At 32.2% G+C, this 13,335-nt stretch overlaps 1 protein-coding gene across 1 annotated transcript in view; it reads left to right on the forward strand.

Moving 5' to 3' along the window:
* The window catches only part of LOC129231714 (regulating synaptic membrane exocytosis protein 1-like), a 122,933-nt gene that overhangs the window by 54,987 nt on the left and 54,611 nt on the right, over positions 1-13,335 (forward strand). The window contains exon 4 of the mRNA XM_054866077.1: positions 4,261-4,480. Coding sequence (XP_054722052.1) covers positions 4,261-4,480 — 220 coding nt within the window. The remainder of the gene's footprint in view (positions 1-4,260; positions 4,481-13,335) is intronic.

Raw genomic sequence — 13,335 nt, forward strand, 5'->3', positions numbered from 1 at the left:
GTAACATAAACACATTAACCACACAAGCCTCATTACCATGTCTCACAGTAGCCCCATCACCGTGTGTCCACTCTAACCCCATGGGGCATTTTTTTCTTTAAAGCCTTTTAATTACTAATTAAAACTATGCACAGCAGAAATGAATATCAAAATATATATTTAATGCATTTATTTATGATGTATTATTCTCTCTTTTTACTTGAAATAATACATTGTAATTGTCAAATCTATTAATTAAAAGAAAATCCAAAATTTACTTTTCCACCATGAAAACCTTCTTTTGTAATTTGCTACTGAACTATCAAGCGTGTTATCATGAAACTACACATGGAAGTGCATGTTGGTGTTGTCACTATGCATAAATTAACAGAGAAATTAAAATTAAAAAAAAACAAATAACAGAATCATTCCAGATGTCCACACTAACCCCTTGTCCACACTATCTCCCTTCTTCCCAACTACACAAACAAGACAGACAAACTAGCATTCTCCCTGTTTTCTCCTTTCATTGAACATAATTTCACTGGAAAACACACACTTTCCCACCAAAACCCCAACTCCTTACAAGTTAAACAGATCCTTGATATTCCTTTTTTACTTCCTTTTACAAAAAAGTAAGTATTGTATTCGCGAAAAAATTTTCAGTCAAAAATCGGCCTTAATTTCCATTTTTCTCACCCCCCGAATGAATTTTGAGTTCTTTTTTCGACCCGACCACATGTGGATATATGCCTAAAAACCTACAGACACCCGAAATATCCATTTTGACGACCCCTGAGTTAATTACAACAAATTTTCTCGTGACGTCCGTATGTACGTATGTATGTATGTATCTCGCATAACTCAAAAACGGTATGTCCTAGAAAGTTGAAATTTGGTACGTAGACTCCTAGTGGGGCCTAGTTGTGCACTTTCCCTTTTAGTTGCATTCGGATGTTCCTAAGGGGGTCTTTTGCCCCTTTTTGGGGGGAAATCATTGTTAATTTCGATGTAAACTCAAGTGGTGTTATAATTTGTCGGACACTTGGCGATGTATCGCCAGTCTTTTGGTCGCCAAGTTTTGTCACTTACTTGGCGACAAATTTGGCGATTTTTTTTTTAATTTGGTTCCAATTTGACCAATGTTGGTGATGATTAGAAAGTAAACAATTGAATCACATTAAAATTGCTAATAATGGGGAAATGACATTAAATTGGAGTAAAAGGAAGTCATGTGATGCACACATCAGCTCGTTTTTTTCCAATGCTGCAACGAGAAGCTTTTTGCTTGCCGAGCAACCATTTCTCTTTGCAAAGCCTTTTTTTCCGGAGAGAGAGAGAGAGAGAGAGAGAAAGATACTGACAATTAAGCTGTCCTTGGTCACTTCATTATTTATTTATTTTATTTATTTATTTCATTTTTTGGCGGATCGGATGTTCAGTTTTTTTTATGGCTGGGACGCTTCCGTGTCCGTAGAAAAATGCGGTAAAAATGGCGTTTATATTCATATTTGCTACTTAAATTCTCTACATGTAATGAACTTCCACCTCTCCACTGAACTCTGTAACTGCAGTTATATAGCCACGTGTGTTGATAAACGAACATGAACTAACAAAAGAGTGACAATGCGGTATTTTCTTTAAAATACGAGTTTGTATTTTTCTTTCGCATGCTTTCGGTATTTCTCGATAGCAGAATATATTTAATGCCGAATCATTTGCTATTTGATAGAAGAACATATTCAGCGATTTTTTTTTTTTTTTTTAAAGGAAAAGTCGAGTAAATTTTGCTTCAATTTAATATTCTGTTCAATATTTAATGTGAAACATGCCGATATGAAACGCACAAACCACTCGTAATTAAAAAAAAACTCTGCCATACAGAAGAACATGCTCTGAAATTAAAAATAGTTTATATCTAAGGGATTAAGGTTCTGTGGACTCATGACATTTGTTCTCACTTTAACATGAAAGCGAGAGAGCTTTATTCAAGATCTAGTCTGCACAGTGAAAGAATTATCGTACTTGGTCCATAATGTTAATGGACCTCATTGGTTAAATCAGCAGTCAAATCGTCTTTTTACAGAGGTATCATTTCTTAAAGGAAGAATATTTGCTTTTTAACAAGAATAAAATTTAAAATCTAATAGAAGATTTTCTGTCCATAAGAACCCGCTTTAAAACCGAAGTCATTTTTGCGTTAGTAAAACATTCCCCGCGGTTTTCTATGAACTCATATAAAACTCGTTATTTTAAAAGTGGGAATGAGAAAAATTATGATTGAGCTTGAAAATTAAATAAAGAAGGATTCCACCATTATATTAACTAAAAGACGCATTCTAAATTCAGAAAACAGCTATCAGAAGGAGAAAAAGTGTAGCCTGTTGATGAAAAGTACAGCATGTTTCTAGGAGATTGAGTAAAATTTTTGTTACTAATAATACACATCATAACTTATGTATATTGAAAAATCTTAAATGAAAAAAAAAAAAAATTATTCGAGAAAAATAAGTGAAATAAATGCTAGAAAATGCTTTCGGTTCTTAACGTTTCAAAATATTTTTTCCATAAACAAAGAATAGTATTAAACTTGAACATTTAGCTAACATTTTAAACGAGAAAGAGATAAACATTGAAGAATTTAATACCGAGAAGATTAAACTACCGAAACTTGGCTATTGCGAAACTTACATTGCTTGTAACAGTATTTCAGACGGGGGAAAACACGATAGTCCAAAATTCTGATACTCTGTCAGTATATAATGTTTTATTTTATAATATGAACTAGAGTGCTCTGTTCTAGAACCCCTGTTCGCAGCCTGTGGCGGCTTAATGCTGCTTGCGGCGAGTGGATGATATTATTGTTATTTTTAACCGACTTCAAAAAGGAGGCGGTTATCAGTTCATACCGTATGTATGTTTTTTTTTTTTGTTTGTCCACTCATAGCGTCTCACCTAGTGAACCGATTTTGATGATTCTTTTTTTAATGGATAGAGGATGGCTCAACTTAGGTCCCATTACTTTGTTTGACCATATTTGTTCTTTAGAAAAAAAGTTCTGGGCAAAAAACAGTAAATTTCCCTATTAAATGATTAAACTGATATTGCAGCAAAGTTCACACTTGCCAGCCGTGGATAACGGTGGCTCAGTGGTAGAATTCTCGTCTCCCACACGAGCAACCTGGGTTCAAATCCCGACTAGGACAAAGTGAAGTTTACTAAAATTTCGTTTCTACTGTTTTCCGTATTTTCTCGAATGTTCTATTAATTTCTGTATCTTTTCAAGTCTGGAAAGTTCCAGCACTTTTTCAAGTTGTATATAAGGAGATGTAACGTTCATTCGTGGTTCTGAATTAAGATCTCGAGTTGAGACTAACGAGTATTCGCTTCATTTGGCTTTCACATTGTCTTCGCTATCTTCATCTACGCGACAATATGAAACTCATTGTTATAAAAGTTTGGTGCCATATAACTGTAACATTAATGGTAATTGTAATGATAATTTTGAATAAAGGCTTTTCTAAAGCAATACAGTGATATAGAGCCGCACTTCTTACTAGGTAACTTCTTACTTTTACTGAAATATCTACATTTACACTAAAAAGAATGAAATAAAAAAATTTTGAAAAAAAAAATAGAACCGACTTCAAAATTGCTCTAAAAAGTGAAAAATAATTTTATTCTTTAAACACCATCGATAATACTTTTAAACATAATTTTTGAAGTTGGCGCAAAAACAAAAAGTAAAATCCATTGTAACCATGCTTCGTTCATATTTTTATCAAAAAATCATCCAAACTTAGGAACGAAACGTTTATATCGTTACTCAAATATGCTGTCATCAATGCGTAATGCATGTGGTAGTGAAGAAACTGGACGTGGTTAAATTTATACTTGTAGCTGAGTTATGGCGGTGAATGGTTTTATCGATCGTTTTTGCGCCAACTTCAAAAATTATGTTTAAAAGTATTATCGATGGTGTTTAAAGAATAAAATTATTTTTCACTTTTTAGAGCAATTTTGAAGTCGGTTCTATTTTTTTTTTTCAAAATTTTTTTTATCAATTCCAATCTCCGGCAAATTAAGGTTAAGAGGATTTTTTTCACCCTAGTTAGAGGTGCCATTTCGGCTCCGTATTGCGTGCCGCTGGTGAACAAGCGTTTCACCCCTGAAAGGTGCCGAATGCAACCTGTAGTTTAAAAGTGTAATTAAGTAGTTATTATTCAAAATACTATCATTCTTTTTTTTCATCTTTGTATCTAATATGGATTTTTCCCACAGCATCCTGTATCTTGGCGGCCTTCCAAAGATGGTCAGAGGCTAATAGGACACATGATCTTGAAAAAACCTTTCAAGGAAGGTATGGAAGCTTCTTCAGGTGCTGCCATGCTAGGTCTTAAAGTAACGGGAGGAAAAGTTCAAGAAAACGGCCAAACAGTAGCCGTAGTGGACAAAGTGGTTAGAGGTAGCATTGCAGATACTGTTGGCCAAATAAAAACAGGTGAGAAGTAATACGTTTGATTGGTATCTTATCAGTTACTGAAATTCCATTTGGCGGGACACCCTTTACCACCTTTATTCGTTACTTTCTTCAAAATAGTGATTACCTGTTTCTCGATTTTAGAACTAAAATCGCGATGAACTTTATAATCTATCATTTGATCTGGAATTAAAATGCATTTGACTCAAAAAATTAACTACATGTTACCAAATATAAAAAGCGAAAAACAGTGAGACTAAAAAAGTGCTTGACCTATTTCATGGCAAAAAAAAAATTTGTTTACTAAACTTATAAACTTGCTCTCTACAAATAAAGGTCTGAACGGTTTTTTAAAATTACCACTTCTCATTAAAATACTATTCACACTGGAGACACATGAGTTGGGTCAAATTATCAGGAATAATGAGCAGTATAAAATGCCAGGTACAAAGTTTCGTTAAGAAGTCCTTTACCTATTAAAATCAGCCCCAACAGTAGTATTTTAGCCCCAACAGCTCAGATTTCAAGAAACATTACTAATACATTATAACCAATCATTCTAAGCACGTAAAAAAAAATGGTTTCAAAACTTACAACGTTAATTTCATAATCTGTTGAAACAACACTGTTGCAACAAATATAAAAAAGTACAATTTTTTATAGATATTCTGAATTTTCTACAACTAAAGTATTGCGAAACGAGGAATTCTTACATTCATGAAAAAAATAATAATTTTGAATGTCTTTAATCTTTGAACTTCACAAAATGTCTCGAATAAACACGTGCAACCTGATTAGAGATGAACTGAACTTGAGTTATCGACATCACCTCAGTATTTCCATCTATTAGAAAGAATTGGATTAATAAGTGCTAATTGAAATGTTGAAAAATTGAAGCAATCACCGAAACCGTCCTACGAAACTCGCTGGGTAAATGATATAAGCTTTTGTGGTTTTTTGCAGACATGCGCAACTGAGTAATTTAAGTATTAACTACCATTGTTACTGCCCTTTTTGGTATTTAATGCAAATTTATGAGTAAGTCAAATGAGATAAGTGTTTTGTTTAAAATAAGTTAATTTTTACACTATAAAAAATTTGTGTAACCTTACTCCATAAATACGGTGGTAGCATTCTGCACTTTCTAACTTTACTCCGTAAATACGGTGGCAGCATTCTGCACTTTGTAATACCTTATTCCTGCGGCTAGCTTCCTCCATAGCAATGGAGTAACTTAACTGATAAAACTGGTGTAACGTTATGAGCAAAATGTTACACCAGTTTAATCAGTTAAGTTACTCCATTGCTATGGAGGCAGCTAGCTGCCAACACTTTTACGGAGTAAATTTACACTTTTTTTTTTGGTGTATAATAAATAATGAAAGGAATACTAGCAATTATAATATGATCAGAAACAACGTTATATTTTAATGAGAAAATGATCTGAAAGATCTTTATATGAATATTCCTGTATTTAGTTAAAATTAATTAAATATTTGCGTATTATAACGAATTAATTATATGCATTTTCTCTTAAAAACACTTTATTGCTTTTGTTTTCATTGCTTCAGGAACGTCGACCTGTAAACCAGCATTTTAAAAATGAGACTAGTCCCTTTGTGAATATATTTTGTTTAATGATCAAAATGCAGTCAAACTCAGTATTCTAACTAATTAAACAATCTGAATTTATTTTTGTTGACAAAAATAGGGTATTCCATTTGGAATTAAATGTTAGTAATCACTTTAATAAGAGCACAGCCTTTAATTAAAGTTTTATTTTAATGACTTTAAAGAAGTTTTATCCGTGTCTACTGACATGCTTTGTTGATGCTCCTAATGGATAGGTTATTAAAAAAATCCCCCCAAAATCAGTCTGTTTTATCATCCACACGCTGTATTCCCTGGCGTGACACGATCCACCTCAAAAATAAAAATTCTGTCAAGTGACGTATGTTAATCAAATCAGGCAAAAAAAATGTAAAATTTCCCATCAATGTGTAGAGAAGAGAAATTTTATGACTCACACAAAAAATTTTAATTTAGACCTCTTTGGATTATTTTTTTTTTTTTCAAATCCCAAAGCTTCAGTCATATTAACCAGCATCAGGCACGATCTTTCCACGTTGACAGCAGCATGTATTAATGAATTGAGTTACAAAAACTTCAGAAAAATGTTTGAAGACTTAAAATAAAAGTATATTTAACACTAACGTACGTCAACTTATCAAAACTTTGCCAGTCTATTGTGTTCCACAAAAGCTATTAAAACTTTCAGAAAGCGCAGACGATATTTGTTTTTAAAAAACATGAAAATTAAAGCTATTATTCTTTTTGAATACATAAAAAAAGTTTTCATTAATTTTCCCACAAACTACTATAATTACAAAACAAACACTATTTTATTAAGAGAGATAACATTCAGAATTGTTATTTTCTTTCTTTTTTTTTTTAGTTCTTCATGCTTGTTATTTCTGTACCTCAGGGTCAGACTAATGTAAGTCACATAATCGCGACTTTAGAGGAAAATTTGGAAAACGCTCGCTTAGTGCATACAAATGATTGGACTCGCGCTCTTTTAACACTGTTAAATTATTTCAAAGATTTTTTTTTTTTTACGGATCACGTTCATATAGCTCGATGCGGAACAGAATTCTATATGCAATGCAATAAAAAACGTTAAATCGCAATTTTCGGATTTACGTTAATCTGGCTCTGAGGTACAGGTTTATTACTTTTCAAGGAAATGTCGTCTGCTACGAATCAGAAAGTCAACTTTATTTAATTTCAATTCCGTAACCTAAAACCGCAGATGATACTTCAAAATTAAATAAAAGCCTCATTTTAAAATATGAAATAATAAAGAATTACGTGTTCTAATTATTCCCAGAGCTTCAAGTAAAGTAACATTCTGCAGCTTCTTAAGAACTTAAACATACTGCAAAAGAGGAAAAAAAATATTATTTTTTTGATGAGATACTCGCAATTTTATGATTTTCATTAAAAATGGAATAAAAATCATGTAATACTTTTTTTTTCAACGAAATTTACCCGATGTTCCACCCCTGATAACGCTTACACAAAGTTTCACGATGATCAGTCGAGTAGTTACGGCGTGAAAACATTACAAACAAACTCACTTTCGCATTTATAATATCAGTAAGGAAAATTACGGTGCGTTTTTACAAAAGTGTCTGTTCAAGATAGTATTTTTCATTTATTCTATTATTGTACATTCATTTATAGATTATTTTTTAAGTTTCTCATATATCTGTCCCTGAGAGGTAATGAGCACTAAGTTAAAAAAGAAAAAATGCTGAAGAGGAGTTGAAAGTTTTTTGTTTGTGATGATTCCTATTACTGGATTGTCATTTATAGGCTTATAAAATGAAACAAATTTTTAGCATAATCTTACACCTTTATACTTATGAATATACGAGGGTCGATCCAAAACTAAGGCTCCCATCAATTTTACAAATTTGTCGACGGAGCCTTAACTTCTGTATCGAGTGTCACATAATTCCACCCACAGAATATGACATCACAGTCAACAAACCACTCCGTTCTTGATTGCAGTTCGGAGCTCGAGTCTAGTGATTACCACTTGTTTCCTAAGTTTAAGGAACACTTTGATGGCCAACATTTCCGGAGCGACAACGAAGTCAAAAAAGGGGTGAAACGCTTAATCAAAGGTTTGGCGGTGGAGAATTCTGTGACACTCGATACAGCAGTAAGGACACCGTCGACAATAATGCACATAAAAAGATGGCGATTATAAAACCAAAAAAAAACTAAAAAGAAAAATGTTTGTGCCCAGTAGTTTAGAATTTTATTAAGCACTACTGAATAACTACACCACTGAAATACTTTCATAATCGTACACAGATAAGAGAAATCCTAAATTCAATAGCAGAATAGAAGGGTCAACAGTCGAGGCCCATTCTTTTCTGAATCAAGGAACCCCGTAAAATTTGAATGCCATACTGTTTTATATTCCCTTTCAAATTTCTACGACGTAAAAGAAACTATCGTGACATATGGACTGTCGTAGATATTCTGAGGATTTTTAATTTTTGTAATTAAAAAGTACAATTTTGTCTTTAAAACTTTTTTTCAAAAATAATCTCTACCTCAGTCAGACTAAGGTAAGTCACATTATCACAACTTTTCAAGAGAACGTAAAAACGTTTGTCTGGTGCATGCAAAGGTAGGGACTCGCGCTGTTACAACACTCGCACATTATTATAAAAGATGTTTTTTAGAGAATTGCGCTGATATGTCTCGATGGGAAATTAATATTCTTCATACAATGCAGCAAGAAACTGAAAATCGCAATTTTTTGATACGTTCTTCAGGCCTTAAAGTACAGAAATAATGATCGAAATAACGTTCAAATTTTAGAGCTTTCCGAACATCGGTTGTGCAAATATCCTCCTTTCAACTCTAATAACTCCAGTTATGTTTGTGGCTTTCTTTTACTACTGTATCCATGGATTTTCAAGTCCATGCAATAGCTAGACTGAAACAAAGTTGTGACATTACCATTATTGTTCAACACAAATTTCAAAATGGTGTGCTAATCGATGCAAAGTTCTAAAGGTTGTTTCTTTAAATGTGAAACAATTTTGACGCAAAGCAAAGGCAGAGTTTCTTGTAATCTCGAAACATGTCTGTGTAATATACAGGTTTGAGCTACTCAGAGCAAAAGTGTTGGAAGTCAATAAAATAAGATATCGAATAGTTGAATGCTTTTAGCCACTTTTTCACAAAATACTGCTGCTGTTCCGTTTTACGACTACTATCTATCAGCAAATTGGTTGAGCCTATAGTTGCGAAGCTTTCGTATGAAGTTGAATGAGGTTAAAACTAATTTCTGATGATGTTAATAGAAAATATTTAAAAAAAAATTACTTGCACCAACTTTGTTCTTAACGGTTCAGTTTTACAATTGCTACTCAGCCTTGGTTTTCTTTCAAATTGTTTCCGCATAAAAGTAAGCGTTCGCATTGCATAGTTGCTTTTTTTCCTATAAAGAAAGTACTGTAATAAAAACTGTAGCTTTTTTTTTTTTTTTTTTTTTTGGACGGGGGATGCCAGACGTATAACTGGACATGCGTCAAACGTAATGAATGTAGCGACTAATTTAGCTTAGTTAACTTTGCAGAAACTTCAACATTAAAACAAATATTATTCTTCATCGAGGATTTTAAGATCTGAAGTGTAAATTTTAAGTGGTTGAAGATTTTAGATTTTTGTGAACTTTTTGCAATGTTTCAGGTTTTTCAGAATGATTTTATATTTTATTCTGAACTCTAGAGCTCGCGTCCAAAAAAGTGACCTGTGAACTCGCGCGTTAAAAGTTTTCTCACTCTACCTATTTTTCCTGCATAAAAATTTTTAAAAATAATGTAGTTGAAAATATTTCATTTGCTATTTATTGTACCCCCACCAAATGTTCCAAATGTTATACAAAATAATATTTCATGAACCAAATGAATTATCTGATGAAACAAAGGGAAAAAAAACAGTATTTTTCTTAGGGTGAATATCTTGCTTACAGTGCGAGTTCTGAAGATGTACTGAGTTTACTGCCTTATTCTAGAATAGGTCGATGAGAGAGCACACACACCGTTAAAAACATCTCTCCTGAGTCAATTAAGTATTAATGACTGTTTAAAGAGTTCTATTAAAGCAAATACGAGTATGACGTGACTTCGTGCAAGATATTTTATAAAGTTAGTTCAAAATAATATCGCTTATCTGATGAAATCAGAAAGCAGCTGTTGGTCAACGATAACAACTTTAAAAAAAGATCATGTCAACATATTTTGTTTCTGGAAAAATGGAAAAAAATAAGTAATTTTAGTGTTTTATACCATGTAACGTAGTTATAAATAAAGTCACAAATGGGGAAATGAGATGAAGCAAAAAGAAGCATCATGTCTTTTAATACATAGAATATTTGAGCTCTTTAAGCGCCAGGATCAAAATATACTTGTCCTTCATATTTTTAAAATACATTTTAAAGTTATTTGCACTCTTAAAATGGCTTGCAGTATCAGCTGTACTGATAATGAACAGCAAATTTGGGTATTTCTTCTTATGATCAGTTCAATTAAAACAATCTTGATACATAGTGTCAGTCGAAATCAAAATATACTTGGCAGTAAAAGTGCTACCTGTTCTATTAACTCTGTTACTTTTTAGTGTGAATAAGGAAAATAACTGCCCTTCATTACCGAATTTCTTTGGCATTCACCTCTTAAAAACAGTGAAACTACAGTCAAATGTAAATCAGCTGCCGATTGCGGTTACTACAGCGAAGCAGTTACTATTTACAGCAGTAGCTGAAAATAAACTACTGTTTTGTGCAACAACTGAAAAGCAAACATTACTTTCCGCTAAAATTATGAAATAGGAGAAGTCTTTTTTTTTCTATAACAGCAGAAAAACAATTGCCACTTTCTGTCATACCTTGTAATGCAACTATTACTGCTTCTGATTTAACTAATGCAACGATAACTTGTGGCTGTTGCTGTAAAATTACTAAGTTTAGGTGTAAATACAAAGCAACAGCATATAATTGACTAACTGAAAAGCAGCTACTAATTTCGTCTATAACTGCAAAGCAACTACTATTTTTGGCAACTGTAAAACACCAACCACTTTCATTTACTAATATACTACAAGTACAATGAGCATATGATTGTTAGAGTAGCTATTGCTTGGATAGGAGAGTCATTCGATTGAAAAAAAAAAACCCACAAAGATCAAATAAGAAAAAGAAATGCATTCATGAGTTTTTATAATAATATGATTAAAAACGCACTTTTAAAAATTAAATTTCATTCGAAACCAAATATAGCATGGCTTCCGGTCATTTTCACTAAAATACTCCTCGTACTAGTTTTAAACTTCGAAAATACAATATCTAATTTTTACACAAAAAAAGTGGAAGTTTTTTAATCAAGCAGGGGTTACAATATTTTTCTGTAATACTTTCTGTGTATGAATCTAATCGTCTTTACCAAACACAGACTAAACTAAAACTGACGTTTTAACACTTTCACCTCGACGGATGAAATATGTATATCCAAGACTATTAATTAATTTTCTAAGATTATTCATCTTCTAAGTCTATTTGCTGTACGGTAATTACGAGATACAAACACGTTTTCTACGTGATGTTTCTATATTGAAGCAGTGAATAGCATTAAGTGACTTATATCCTTTTTTACGTCATATTTATTAAAAGTGCTTATAATTTCGAAGTAGAATAAAAATAATTTAAAGCTTTTGCGTTTCGTTTTGAATTTTAGCAGTTGAGCTGCTCTTAGCGCAGAGGGTAAGATAAAGATAGCGTCATATCTGTAATTGAAAGTTTTAAAATTCAAAACTTATACCTATACATCCAGTTCCAGCAGTTAGTCCAGCACTAATTATAGAAATTACGTATTCCGTTGCTAATGTTGTGCTAAATAGATGTAACTTTTGGCAGAAATTATAATAAAGATTGCAAAAGTATTGCAAATAGAAATTTATATACACGATTTCCATATCCTTCTATATTAACAGGAATTAGGATAATTTTAAATATGATAATTAAAAATAACATGAGATTGGAATCGCAATACACATGTTACATAAAGTGCCGCAAGATTATCCTTGTGCTAACTGCAAATTTCATAAAAAGCAACTTGATATTATACTTTAAAAAAATATTATCTGAAAAATAACGTTTTTAATATAGATATTTTTTGATGAATTAGGCCATTAATTTTATCTTTTCATTAAAAATTTCGGGCTTCTTACTAATTTTATACAATTTCTGGGCTTACAAATCGTATCTCATTTGCCCTTACTTATTAAGACTATAATTTGTATTTAATTTTCATTGTGTTGAAGCATTGTTCTTTACAAAACTTTTTGCTTAAAATACGATACGTGTCTGTGCAATGAACATTTCAATGAAAAATACAATCCTACGCCCTCATATTATACTATTTTTGATGCGCAATGAGATAAAATTCATTTTTTTTAATTCAGTGAAAGTTGGAAAATGACACTAATTTAACATGTAACATCTTTTACAAATACTTAAGGTTTATTGTCTGTGGACTAAAATAAACAAATACTCATCATAGAACAGGATGAAAATACGTAATTTAGTAAGTAACAGCGACAGAATATATATCTAGCATCAAGTAAATCGTCTTTAGTGCTCTTTACTATATAATAAATGCGGCAAATGTAGTGCTCATGATAAACGAGAACTTTTTTACTTAGTTTTGAAAATACTTATACATTGACAATACAAAATAACTAACTGTATTCACGGTAATAGTTTTAAGAAAGGAGAGCTTTAAAATAGGTTAATTTTCATTACATACTTAGAAATAATTTCAGTAAAAAGATGAATTAAATTTGTTTGAGTTATAGAATTCAGCAATGAGAACTTATGGGCTTTCACTCTGTCAGTAAGCAAGCTGCATCAATTAAAAAATATTGAATAAACGAGCTGATGTGTGCATCACATGACTTCCTTTTACTCCAATTTAATGTCATTTCCCCATTATTCGCTATTTTAATGTGATTCAATATTTATTCTCTAAATATCACCAACAATGGCCAAATTGAAACCAAAAAAAAAAAAAAAAAAACTCCGCCAAATTTGTCGCCAAGTTGGCGACAAAACTTGGCGACCAAAAGACTGGCGATATATCGCCAAGTGTCCGACAAATTATAACGCCACTTGAGTTTACATCGAAATTAACAATGATTTCCCCCCAAAAAGGTGCAAAAGACCCCCTTAGGAACATCCGAAAGCAACCAAAAGGGGAGGTGCACAACTAGACCCCACTACGAGTCTATGTACC

Source organism: Uloborus diversus, chromosome 10 (assembly GCF_026930045.1).
Source record: "Uloborus diversus isolate 005 chromosome 10, Udiv.v.3.1, whole genome shotgun sequence".
In the NCBI taxonomy this organism is placed as follows: Eukaryota; Metazoa; Arthropoda; class Arachnida; order Araneae; family Uloboridae; genus Uloborus; species Uloborus diversus.